The following is a 14,152-nucleotide window of genomic DNA, read 5'->3' as shown; positions in this document are numbered from 1 at the left end:
GTTTGGGAGTTATTTGTAGAGTAATGTCAGTGTAGTGAAAGATTTTAAATCAATCAATATCATTACACAGTTGTCAGTTTACCATTACTTCACCTGATTTAAGCATAGTTAAAAAAAAATAAAGGACAGGAGGAGAGGAGAGGAGAGGAGAGGAGAGGAGAGGAGAGGAGAGGACAGGACAGGACAGGACAGGACAGGACAGGACAGGAGAGGAGAGGACAGGAGAGGGGAAAGCTTACATGAAATGAAAATTATTTAAGGGTGTTTTATTAGAACTGTCCACCAGTTAAGGGAGTTTAGCTGCAGATTCACTTAATTCCATGGGTTTACCTTTCAAAGCATGATTAAATCTTACTCCTGGACCTCATTCCCCTGCTCCCCTGAATTTCCACCCTGAATATCTCTTGTTAATCACTTCTTAAATTTGGTATCAGTGTTCATCTCTTCTTTAGAAAATGCTGCTTCTTGTTGATGACGAAAATGAGCAAAATCACAGTGGCATAAAGAGGACAAAAACTTGATGGATATTTTTTAAATGAAAAAACTTTTCTGTCACACCATTCTCACCCCCTCCCACACTTTCCTTTGAAGGCTGAGAATCCTTTCATATACTGCACTCAGGAAGCATTTCTGGCCAATCAAAGTGACAGTGACAAAAAAGCTCTTTACTTCAAGATACATCAATCATCTGCATTGTTCATGGCTGAGTAAGAATCTGAACATGGAAGATATGAATTTGAAAACTGCTTCTGGATTACTGTCAGCCCATAGTAGAACTTTAGGATTCTGGTATATTGGTATACCACAGGTATTACTGATCACAGTAGTATCTGGAATTAGATATTGCATTATGGCCCCAAATAAAAAATAATTCTTGGGGGTTTTGGTACACTTAGCCAAACTGCTTTATTTTGTGTGAATTAACAGTCAAACAGAAAGAGAAATACTCAGAAATCCTATAGGTCATGTGGTGTGTAGTGAACTGACAAAGTGCTTTCTGCAAGCATCATGACCACTTTTCAAATGATGGTATCTTCATGCCACATGAGGTACTCAGTATGAGCAATGGAATGTGTCTGTGAATTGGTCAACTATGAATCATTTACATCTTAATAATCCTTTTTCGTATTTTAACACAGAATCTGAATAAATTATCTGTTTGCTATATTTTAGGCTTTCGAAAATCAGGATTTATGAACAGATGATGGTTGTCATATACTGTAAACTGATATCACAGGACAAAAATAGAAAAAATATAGATAGACATTTCTGTGAAAGTGAAATTAATGTTTCTGCTGAAATCAGGTTACTGACTTCTAAACTATTTGACACACATTTATTCCAATTAATTTCAATTACACAAAAATATTGTAAATGAATATTGAAACATGGATAAAGGAACTGTACTCATCTGTGATCACTGGGCATGATTTTCATCTTAGGTGATTAGTGGAACTTGTAGACAGTCCAGTAAAAATTGCAAATTATTTCCCCTAAACAATCAGTTACATTGGGTAGGCTTCATAATATGACAATCCTTAAACAGATTAATATGCTTTGGATTTTCTAATGGATGTTGACAAGTACATCTTACTTTTGTTAAGACAGTTGATAATGCAAAAGAATGGACAGTCTTCTGCTTTAACTCTGAGCTCTTTCTTTTTCACTATTTTGTGTTCCAAAATGATTCATATATTAAAACCTTTAGAAATATCTCCTTCTCTTCTTGTTTTCTGGAGGATCCCTTGCTAATTTCTGCATTGTGTTCTTCTGTGAATTAGGAACCTCTAGAAACAGAAACAATTAACCTGGATCACAGGCCTTTTAGACAGTTATGTCTCCTTTCTGTCAGAGGAAATCTGCACCATATTGTTTCTTGAATGTATTGTACCTTGCTACATTATGTGTTCTCTATAGTAAAGACAGCAGCAATAATTCATAAACGTGTGGGGAGATGAATGGTTATAGTATTCATGCAAAAAGAAAAGTGTGTGCCATAAGTCTGAGTCAGATATTTTGCTAACATCAAATTACTTCAGTTTTGGATATGGCTGTACTTCAGAATTCAGTGTAGCTAATGTAGATAGAACGAGCTTTTTTACTGAGCTTACCCAGCTGCTGGTTTGCAGTTTAACCTTGTCAGCACAGAACTGACAGCGGAATTTATGGTCCTTTTTGAAGCTACGTTTTAAGAGCCTTTATCACTAGTAGTAGTAGTCAAAGTAATTATTAGTCTTAGTATTTAATTTGGCATTATATTTGGTATTATGTTTGACATGTTATTTGACAGCACTTAGGATCATGTTGTTACATTGTAATGGAAGAAAGTAAAGGACAGAGTTGAAGTGAGGAGAGAAGTGGGAATGCAGTGATTCATACCAAAACAAACTTACATGTCCCTAATCATAGATGTGTTTTAAACAAAATTTAAAAAGTGTTTATATTACATTTTGAGTCCATCATCAGAGCATTAGTCCAACAAATCCGAGTTGGTTCCTGTTAATGTCTTTCACTCAGAAAAAATAGAAACAAATTAAAACAAGAGACTTGTTTAAATATAAAACACTTTTAACATAGGTGAAGAATAATTGCTTCATCCCTACAGCCAGTCATTACGTTTCTTAAATCACCATGTTTTATCTGCCCCCAAAATTATTTTGTCTGTCTAACTATTTGGCCTATTATAACATTGACCAAAATAGTCTGATGAAATCACACTTAAATCTTTATTTCATTTTATTCAGGGAATAAGAAAAGACTTACCATAAACACTGTTGATGATGCTGGAGGATATCCTCTGTCCCAGATCTCCAACAGCTTCAAACCCACTACTTCTGCATTGCTTCTTCCTTTAAAATTAGCCTTGAAAACTTCTGTTTCAGAACATCTGGAGGGTGAACCTATGTGTTTATTTTCATTGATTACAATTAACACAAATACGACCTTCCTCTAGAAACCTCCAAAGGCATCTACATTTCCGCACTTAATATATGTATGAAAAATAGGCATTTAGAGGGACTTCCTCCACTGTGCACTCAATAATAGTGCTTCATAGGTGTCTAAATTTCCCATCCAAGTATAAGATTATAGGATAAGTGAGACATACATGTTTCCCTACTCATTTCAGTGAGAAATGTTTCTCTTTAATGTACTACCACAGCAACAACTGTGAACGTGCTTTCTTATTCTGGTCCAGATTTTTTAATTTCGTATTTTTCTCTCTGTTCTGCTTATGAAGGTCAGCAGAGCTGATGTGTATTTTTTTTTCTTATCTTTCTCTGGTTACTGTTCTAATTCATATACTTCATGCTTGCATCCAGGTTTTCTGTCTTTCAGTTTATTTCCTGCCCTGCCAACAGCATTTTATTTCTATGGAGACATAAGGCAATGTGATGGTAGTTAATGCTGGGCTTAGCTCATTTTGAACTTTGTGTGAAAAATGCTTCTTTCATCTCTCATTTAAATATATTTTTTTGTCCTCTATTTTTAAAAGTGGAATCTAACAGATTCAGTGTTGCTTCTAGTGACCCATGTGAAAAGCTACATTTTATAACTGGATGGTAGTTGACTCTCAGTAGCTTTGGATTTATCCCCTCTAAAAGCTTTTCTTTGTTCTGTTAGTTTTTTATTATCTTTTTAGAGAGTACATTCTATGTCATGATCTTTATGGTAAACAGTATCCTAGTAACAGAAAAAAATATTAGCTTGCATTGTATTTCCAACAAAGAGCAAGGCTGGAAGCAAGCTTACTAACATCTGATGGACACAGCTTAAAATTACAGAATGGGAAAGTTTGGAAACACCTGGAATTTAAAATACATACAAGATTTTTGGTTGATAGTAGATTAAAGATGTTGACCGTAAGAATAAAGCATTATACATGACTCAGTCTGTGCATCTTCTATTGGTGAAAGGTCTCACTCAGCAAAGTTCCTGAACATAGTGGGATAATGAAGACAGCTAAATTGCAAGCCTGTGTTCAAATGCCTTGCTGAACTAGGATCTTTCTGCTTGTATTCTTACTAGATATGTGGTCATGTGATAATACAGAATATTAAGAAATAAAATCCATTAAGGTGCTGCAACTATTTTTATACCCAATATAATGCAGGGTAAACATTTTTAACTTAAGAAACAAACTCTAAAAAATGCTTAGCAGATGGAGCCCTAAAATAACTTTTCATGCATAATTCAGAGCAGTTAATTTGTTTGCTTGACTAAGAAGTATTTCTGAAGATACAAGAAGATGGAAAGTGTATGATAGGTACATAAGAAGGTAAACTTTTTAACATAGCAGGTAAACATTTGCAATAGTAGTGACTGACAGCTGTATATTAAATGTCATGACTTTTTTCCAGACGTTAAGCAGTATTCTTTGACTTGAGTTCTTTCAACACAATCACAATTGATGTTAACAGAAAATGTAAATTGGAAAAGATCTTAATTTACTGTTGGCAAAACCCTATTCTAATTGAAATATCTCACCCTAGTAAAATAATTACAATGTTGGCCTACAAAATGATTAATATGACCTTAAAAACAAATTGCTTGACCTGTATAATGATCACACTTCTTTTAAATACTTTCAGTAGGATATTTCTTCACTGATTTGCAGAGCATGGTAGAGACAAAAAGAACTGAAGGTCAAAGGCAAAAAAACCCCAGGCAAACAAACAAGCAAACAAAGAAGCTTAGCCTTTAAAAATGTGCTTTAAGTGAAACTTAGCCATTTAATTGAAAAAATTTGATTGCAAAAATCTCCATTTGAGTACCATTGAAAGGATTCAAATTTCATAGATTCCTCACTTACAAAAAAAAAAAAAAAATCCAGGAGACAGAAGTGGGATTCAACTCTCTCAACACGGATGACTTGAGATTTATGCTGTTTATACTGGTTATACTATGCCTTTTTTTTTTTAATCTATGACAAAGCAAAAAAATAACACTCATAGGCATGACTGATATAATCTTCACATAGCAATACAAGCTAGGCTAGACACATCATCTTTTTCACTCCCCTGAAATGAAGATGAGCTCAGCTCTAGATATCTTCATTGTAGGTGTATGAACTTAAATAAGATAAATCTCAGACCTACAACTACACTTCTACCTATAATGATTTATTTGTAAATCCTTCTGGAGCCAGGGAATACATCTTCCCTACAACATCTAAGGACTCTGATTCTACTTTCAGAGGACTCCTGGCAATGCAAGAATGGGGTTCTTCCTGCACAAACACAGTTTTCTTTCAAACCATGGGATCAAAGAAGACAGATAATTCTTTCAAGCCTTCCCTCCTCAACATTTTTCTAGATGGCACATGCAGTTAAAACAAAGCAACCTGACGCAACTGGCTGGATGTGAGAGGAGGGTGGGTGAGGAGAAGCACAATACAGTTTCTGCCCTTCGTCTATGAGCTTTGCCGCTCTGAAGGGAAGACTCCCAGACTTACCGTGTCAGGGAGCGAGTAATGCAGACAGAAAGTGACTTTGTAGCTGCAAGGTATGTACCTCTCTGCTCCAGAGGCAATCTGTGTACCTCATGTGATGGAAAATATTTAATCAGTCTTGAAATTTCATAGCAAAGCTGTCATCACAAGCCAGGTGAGTGTCCTTACCGCTAGGGAATATTACCCTCTTCCTGATTCCCTGGATTTAAAATTGTTTACAACTCAGTGGCATAGTTTCAACCTCAAGGTGAAGAGTGACTGTTTTCACTCCCAGACTGTACACTTTCCTAGATCTTGATTCCGTCTCTCAACCTCCTGATTACATTCTTGCCTACTCTAAACTAGCTTGTGCATGCTCTGATGAACTTCACAGTCTTCTTTAGGAAAAAAGAAAAAAGTCCATGGACTCTGTACTTTCTCCCCTAACAGAGCAAGGCCAGCCAGTACAGAATGAGATTGTGGTTGGGACCCATATCTGGTGTCAGAAGATGGAAAGCATACCCAAGACCCCAGTCTGTAAACACCCTGTGTCCCCAAGAAGACTTCCTTATTCTACCTCTTTCCTGACTATGTATTCCTTTGGCTTTGTCAGTCTGGTGTAACTACACAGGCTTCTTTCAGGAAAGCTGAATGTTCAGTACCCTGAGAATCATTTGGATAAAAGTTTAAGCCACAGCTTACGTTAGAGGGTTGGTGCCTTACAAGTTTCTGATCAGCAGAGATTTACCGGTAGCAAGATTTCAATGGAGAGCAAAAATTCTGCCCCAGTTTCCATTGCTTTCAAGACTTAAGAGGAACTTTACCTTAAAGAGATACAATTCCTCAAGAGACTCCTAAAACATTGGTGCCTTTCTATGGGTTTACCTAAGACAGTTTTATGGATGCAAAACTTTTCTTTGTATACCATTAGATCAAGGTGATCATCCATTAAGATCTGGATCCTGACTTTAATCTGTGAAGGCCAGAGTCAATGAAGACCATATTAAAACAAAGTGATTCTCTTGCAGCCCAGCTTGAGTCCATGAGGCTCCTGAGATGCTTTGGTCTAATCTTTTGTAAGAAATATTGGTACCCAAAGCAACTTCATATTAAATTATCTTAAGTATCACAATGAAGAGCTCTGCTTTATAAATGCAACTATTTTTCACATAAACCAGGTACAATAAAATACTATCTGCATTAAAAGGTTTTATTATTTGATAACTGTATACTAAATAATGTTGGAGGTATTTTTGTGAGCTGACCATATATGCTGAATCTGTTCTTGTCGAATAAAGTTTTCTTTTTCAACAAAAACACCTGCGGCACCATTCTTTTATAGATAAGCCTAACATTCATCTACATAGGGAATCTAGCATGCTTTATATTAAAGGAATGGTTTTTAAGTATTCCAGAGATGCTGTATAAGCATTGCAAAGCCTATAATCCTCATCTTGCAAGGTCTGCAATGTTTCGTAACTTTGACAGTACAATTAGAGATGTGAGGATAATGAAGCCAGTTTTTATCTTACTAGCCAGCATAGTGTAAGATTCAGCAGGAATCTGGAGCTCAGCATCTTTGCATATGCATAAGAAACCGTCAGCTGCTGAACCTTTTGTTGGCACAAGCTCAGAGCTCTCGGTACTGAACTAGCAGGTTAAAGCTCTCATGGGTGTTCTTAAGAACAATTTGCAACATCCTTTCTTTGCTGTACAGGTGAAGGTTTAGGCAGATTCTTATCGGTTTTGATGTACATAAAAGGTACCAAGAATATAAAAATGTTTTGGAAAAGCCATATGATTTGTCAGGGTGTTTCCTGGACTCCCTAACTTATTTGCAGTTTTAACAGCCTATAAAACTGGAAGTCCCTAGAGCCTGGCTCAGGTCTTCTGGTCTTCCAGGGAGCAAAATGCATGACTGTTGTTGTCTGAGATCCAGAGCTTCAGATTAAGATCTGTCACCTCCTGAACGATGACTCTCTGCTTGGTGTGTTTACTCAGAGGCAAGGGGTCCTGCCTCCTGTGGGCCCGCAGCAAATCTCCACCTGACAGCCTGACACTGAAGGACACTTGCTGCAGAACACACTGCAGTCCAGCTGGCCACAGATCTGTCCTCATTCCTCCTGGTCCCCTGCCATCCCCAAAAGACCCAGAGGAACCAGCAATACGTGCGCCTCCGTCTTCAGGAGGTAACCCCCAGAAAAGATTTGCTCCCTGGTGGTAACCAGTGCTGTTTTGCTAGGCCAGCCTTTCCTCCTGCCCACATGGCCGGACGCTCTGCTTGTAGTGTACTCGGGCAGGGTGGCCTCCTCTCAAAAGTGAGAGCTCCTCAGAGGATATTTCAGATGCTGCACAGGCAATGCCGGAGGAAAAAGAAATGAAAGAGAAGATGAAAACTTCTGTCTTATGCACAGAACTATCATGTCCTGAGTCCATACCCTCTATGTTTTAACATATGCGTGCTATTAGAACATACAATTTTTGTAGCTATGTTTGTCCTTTTTTTCTTTATTTTCTATATCAGTTGACATCTTATGTGAAATTTTCTACATTGTCCACACGTCTGAACACCCAGATCTTAACATTGCTACAACGCGAAATAAGCTGTTGCTGGCAAGTGGTTATTCTCACTGAGCTGTGAAGGATACAGACCATATTCACTTAGTTCTCTGCAAACTTTTGGTTGGAGTTCAGTGAGCTGACACCTATCTCCAAAGGCTCATATTTCCCCCCCCGGTTTTTTTTTTTTTTCCCTTCTCTGACACAGTAATTTGAGACAAGTCAGGACACCTCTATTTTTAAGAGCCAGGAACCTGTGACATCTGGTCCCCGAGAGGCAAATATTATTTAAACAATTCCACATAGTCTCCTATTTCTGCTTAAAAAAAAAAAAAAAAGAGAGAGAATACATATTATTAGAAAAAAATACGACTAATATCTTTCTCTGAATCCCCAGTGTGTATCTTTTTTAGCCATCTGTTCTTGATCATCCAGGCTCCAATCCCACATGTGCTAAACAGTAAGCACAGAACCCATCTGCAAACCTGAAGTTAAGGGTATCTTATACCTTCTAGTACAGGAAGATCATCTACATCCTAGTTTTCCAGCTCTTAAACTGTACCTTCTATAGATAAGGTGCCTTATTGACTAGAAAGTGTGCCTTTACCAGCTTACCACTTTCAGCATTTTTTTGTTCTTTCAGTATTCCCAACACTTAAAGAAATACTGTTATCCTACTTTGGGCACAGAGGAGGAACTAAAAAACAAAGTTAAATTACTTGCTCTGGGCTATACAGGGACTTTGTGACAAACTAGGATGTGATACTGTTAAATAATACTGTAGAGAAATACACTTTCCTCTGAAGCTTAACTCCCAGTTTAAATTGACATATTCTACAAACAGACACCATGCTACAATACAGGTGCTCATTAAATGATAGATTGAAAGTCAGTCTCAAAGTACCAGAGCAGCACATTCTCCTTGAGCCTTTCTCATTAATAAATCATGAATCACGTATATCCCATCAATAACCTGTTGTTAGAAACAAAACTTTTCTTTGTTAGATCAGGCAGTGCCATTACAAAAATGGTAGATAGTGCTTCTTATTTTATTTTGCAGATAAACAAGACTAATTTAATTACCATGATCTGACATGCCATCTCCAGAACAGAAGGTACAGTACTGAAAGGTATAATACATTTGCAATACAAGGAAGGTTTATTTTAGGCATTAAATGAATTAGCATTTACTTAGAGTACGAAAAATACTGACCCAGTTTAATACAATCCTTCTTGAAGGAACAATTGTAAACATGGATTTCAGATTTCACTGCTTAAGTCAAAATGTTGTACTAAATGTTGTACTAAATTGTGTTTTGGAAAATATGAAGCTTGTGCCACAAACAAGAAATAACTTTTATTATTCAGGGTGTCTTGGGTGTGTTTTTAATTCTTAGCTTTTGTAATGAAAAGTTAATCCTTGCTAGACCTTAAATAAGTAGGAGGTTAGCAGAGTCAAGGAGCCCTAAAATTCAAATCTTTTCACAAAGACCACTTTTCATTTTCTGATTGATTAAAGCAAAATAGCCATCACAATCACTATGATGAGCAAACGGGAGGACTGAGTGGCAAAGAAATAGGTGGAAAAAATTTGAGGAATGTGGACATTTTAAAAAAGGACATTAGAGAGATGGCACCAAAAGCCAAGGAGGGTATGAAAGAAAGGCCATATTCAGGCAAGAAAAAATCAGAGCAGTAGAAAAATTATGATTTTTGATACCTCAGTCGGGCAGCACAGAACAGCTGCTGTGCCTAACAGAACAAACAATTCTTGCACCTGCAGAAAGAAAAGAAATAATAGCAACATAGCAACTTCCCAGTGAAAAGAAGTAGATGTGGATGTCCTTGAGAATATAAATTGAGATCGATGAGAGCTGCAGGAGCTGGAGAGAGCAGCCCCCCATGCCGTGGTGCTCAGTGCTGGGGCAGAGGCTCCCTGGTTGCAGCCCAGTCATCCCATCCACTGCAGGGGGAGGAACGCAGGCGCCAGCACCGTGCCCCAAAAGGTTCTTGGGACACATGGTAAGGAACAAAAATTTGGGATATATGGATCCTGCCGTGATGTCGACAGGCAGCCACTGAGCACTGCAGAAGAGTACTTGTATTCAAACTGCAGGCATCTTTCTTCCTAAATTTGTGTATGTAGTATATTCAGTGATTAAATAAAGCAAAGAAGGAATTATGCCACATGAATAGACATCTGACAGCTTTCCAGGTATGATATAAACCATCTTGAGTAGTTATCAGGGAAACACCCAAACAGACTAACTTTATCAGCAAACACAGGACTTTGCTACCTACAGAGAGCTTGCAGAGCACGTACTTAAGATACACAATCATGAACACAAGGTGAAACATCAAACATACAACTTCAAGGAAAGAGTACAACATTTCCCAGGACAGGCATCTGGATATTGCTGAGAATGAAATTTTGAATGAAACTGTGGCACAAGAATCAAATAAAGCCTACGTTTTACAGACAGAGAAATATACCATATATCACAATATATTTTTATAGGACAGGCTTCAATAGCTCCCAAGAACCAGGTCACAACCTTAATGTTGGCTGACTGAAGCAATTGCATTACTATCATCACAGATCACTTTTGCACTAGTGAAGCGCTAATACCACCAAACGGATTTTAATATGTTATAATGTTGGAATTAACTAGCGTTTTCTGATAAGGAGCAAGTCAGCTTCTACTATCAGGCATCAAATCATTTTAGTTTTTTTCTGATATGTTTTCCTCTGGTAAAATCTGCCAAAGAAAATAATTTGCCTGCTTGCAGAGTGGAAATAAAATGTTCCTGAATATGATGCAGATAAACATGGATACAGAAATTAGCCCTGAAGTATTGTAGATTTCCCAAGGCCTTGCTAAGAACTCAGAGACAGCTATTTTGGCTTTAAGTGTTCAAGCCCAAGTTTATTCTCAGAAAATGGTAGATCAAGTACGGTCCAAATCTTTCATTTTAGCAACTGGGCTATGAGCATAACGATGTGTCTATATCAGGGACTGAAGGATTTGTAGGGTTTTTGGGGGTATGACTGTGATTTATATATATACGTATGAAGACTTAAGGTACACACTCCAGCACATGACTGGTGCATTTGAAGTGGTTTCCTTCTGAAACAAAGGTTGATGCCATGCAATAGGACACTAGCTACGGGAGCACCATTTTAATGTGAATGCAAGGTCTTCCACTACAAAGCTCTCTATATTTTTATGGCACATAAAATGTTATATTGTTGGCAATCTGTTTATTGTTTCGCATCCGTGATGCTTGTTGATAGAGATGATTTTATAAGTCTGCTCTTCATGTATCTACCAGTAACTAAATTATAGTCTCAGGTGGACCTCTTCAGTATTATCTCTCTATTTTTAATTACTTGGTGCAATGTCCTACTAATTGTGGATAATATTTACTGAAAATGACAGGAAAGTGTACATTTAGTGGTTGTATTTGACAGAAAATACAGGTAAATTCCTTGCTGTGTAAGAAAGCTGAATATCTAGAAAATTATCTCATCTAGAAAATGCCTTCAGCCTGCCAATTTGTAGATGAGGATGGCAACATGTGCTTCATACTGTTTCTTGTATTATAAAGACAGAAAAGGTGCGTCTTGCCCTCCTTCCTTTGGCACATTTTCTTGACTCAAATTCTCTCCTACTGCAATGATGTATTATTTAAAGACAGGTCCTCCTACATAACAAAACCTTCTGAAGGCTAGCACCACAGTGGTTCAAGTCAGCTACCCACACTCTCTTGTTACAGTTTCTGAAAGGGAATTACAGCTTGTTTATCCCGAATGTACCTCCAGCAGGCTCCCTTCTGAGTCGTAGTCACAGTAGCAAGACTGAAAGAGAGATGAGCAGCATGGCTGGAGCCACGGCTTCCAGAGAAGATTGTTCCATGACAGCTGGTCAGGGACAGCATGCAGGGATCTGCTGTGGTTGTCTACTGCTAGGTGTATCACCCTGAGGATTTCATAGAAACGGCTCTCTGTTTCTGGAGTCAGTGGGACTTTCTCTTCAGGGTCTCTGGAAAGATCGAAGAGCAGTGGGGGATCATGTTGTGTGATGAAACCTCCATGGCAGAAGCAAACGTGAGAATCATAGCAACCATTGGAGTTTTCAGGACTGAAGTTTGGAGTGAAGAAGAAGACTTTCCAGACAGATTCACCTGCAATTTACAGACAGAAAACAGCTGGTGATAAAATGACAAACTAAAAGGCCTCTAGTCTTATGAACTCTAATTTACACTATGGGAAATCAGTCTTTTGGTACAACCTCGCTCTGTATAGGAACTGCAATATATCGAAAGAGTAAAACAAAATTGAGCAAAATGAAAAGCAGCAAAACATGGCAATTTTCATGCTACACATATTCATAAAAGAATTCTGATCATTTAATTCCCTTGGAAGAATTCTGATTAACTACATCATAGAAGACTTAAAAGTACTTGCATTTTTACAGAAACGGTGCTAAGAAGATTTGCATAAATATTTACTAAGCCATTGCACTGCCTCCTTTAAGACTTGTTAAAATGTACCTTTGCCCCTTGACCATATCCAGACCCTGTTGGGCCATGTCTGCTTCTCATTTTGCTAATAAAAATAATTTCATTTTTACCTTTTTCCCTCTTCCTCTCTTTGTTGTATTAACACATAGCCCTCTGCCACATGCTTTCATTGCAAACATCTGCAGACAGAGTATCCTGTCTTATTAAATGTGATGACATGAAAAGCTATAATGGACACTAAACTCCTGTCTTAGGCCTCTAGATGCTTTTTCCAAAAATAAATAACTGTACAGTAGTGTAATTTTTAGGTGACATTCTGCTTTGTAAAATGGGAACCAAAGGTCTTTATTTATAGATCGGTCATTCTCAGATTAATTTGCTACGCCCAGAAACTGAACGATCTGCACCAGTGTAACTTCAGTCAGTATTTTCACTGTTTAAAAATACTAGTTATTTCCTGGATTAAGAATAAACAGATATCAATTGATTCCTTCAAGAAGCACTCTTGAAGAGAAGGAACACTGGAGAATCTGAAAAAAACAAGAAAGGGGTAAACAAAAAATGGCTACTGTTTTACTCAAGTATCACAGGACAAGGAAGGCAGGAACAGACAGGCACTTCCAGGGAAGCACACCGTCCTCCCACAGACAGAAACGCATAGAGTTCTCTAGGAATGAGACCACAGAATAATTAGAGTAAAAAATCTGTACTTTTCTTCTTAATAAATGTAGGATACTAAACAGCTGAGGTCTATGATGTCAGACTACCTACCCATTTGAGTGTATACAGACATCAGAAATACATATTCATCATCAATTTACATTCCTCAGCACTGTATTGAGGAAAAAAAAAATGTGTATATATATATATATCTCACCTCATTTTTTTTAACAATGGGGGAAAAACTCTTTTTGGTATTTTGTTGAATTCTGTTAAATTCATAAAAGCTTGTTAATCTTTTATAGTTACAGATTGTTACAGATTTATGTGCGCTACAGTGGTTAATATTCATTAATCAATTAATCAATTAAACAGAATGGAAAGCTCTAGAAAATATGAGAAGGACAGAGATGAACTGGTACACGCCATGCTGCAACTACATCACATTCAATTTGTAAAGATAAAAATAGGCTTAAAAAAAGAAATGTTTTGGTGGACTAGAGTCACGGGCTGCAGTTCTAGTCTATAGCAGTAATTGAAAGGACAGTAGGCGACCTTCAGATTCTTTACAGCTTCTTCTATCCCACAGCATTTTTCACATTATAAGAGATTTTACTTTTAGGAACCAATTCAATGACAGAGCCTGGAGACTTCCAGTTCACTTAGTCTGCACTTAAACCAGGGTTGCAGGGGTGATGTTATTATACACATTAGGCTGGGAGAACCCTATGAATGTTGCTTGGAAGTCAGCAAAGGGGAAGGAGTTCTAAAGGCTGAGAGTGACTTGATGGCACAGACAATAGGACATGGTAGGCTTTAAAAGGCTCTGGTTGTGACAGCAGCAATGGCACAGTCTCACTGGGGAAGAGGGAAGGGAAGGGGAAGAGAAATAGAAGGCAAGGTAAGACAGCATTCCTTCATCTGCCTTTTCAATAACATTTTGAAAGGTTGGTTTGATACTTGAATTCTTTGTTGTTTTCT

The 14,152-nt window shown here is 37.6% G+C and overlaps 1 protein-coding gene across 3 annotated transcripts in view; it reads right to left on the bottom strand.

Moving 5' to 3' along the window:
- Window positions 1-9,074: 9,074 nt before the first annotated feature.
- The window catches only part of STS (steroid sulfatase), a 110,083-nt gene continuing 105,005 nt past the window's right edge, over window positions 9,075-14,152 (bottom strand). For all 3 annotated transcript variants that reach the window (XM_065646092.1, XM_065646101.1, XM_065646111.1), the window contains one exon: window positions 9,075-12,172. In XM_065646092.1, coding sequence (XP_065502164.1) covers window positions 11,790-12,172 — 383 coding nt within the window. In that variant the 3' untranslated portion in view covers window positions 9,075-11,789. The remainder of the gene's footprint in view (window positions 12,173-14,152) is intronic.

The sequence above is a fragment of the Caloenas nicobarica genome, chromosome 1 (assembly GCF_036013445.1).
Source record: "Caloenas nicobarica isolate bCalNic1 chromosome 1, bCalNic1.hap1, whole genome shotgun sequence".
NCBI classification, from domain to species: domain Eukaryota; kingdom Metazoa; phylum Chordata; class Aves; order Columbiformes; family Columbidae; genus Caloenas; species Caloenas nicobarica.
This window is presented reverse-complemented; position numbering and strand designations above follow the sequence as displayed.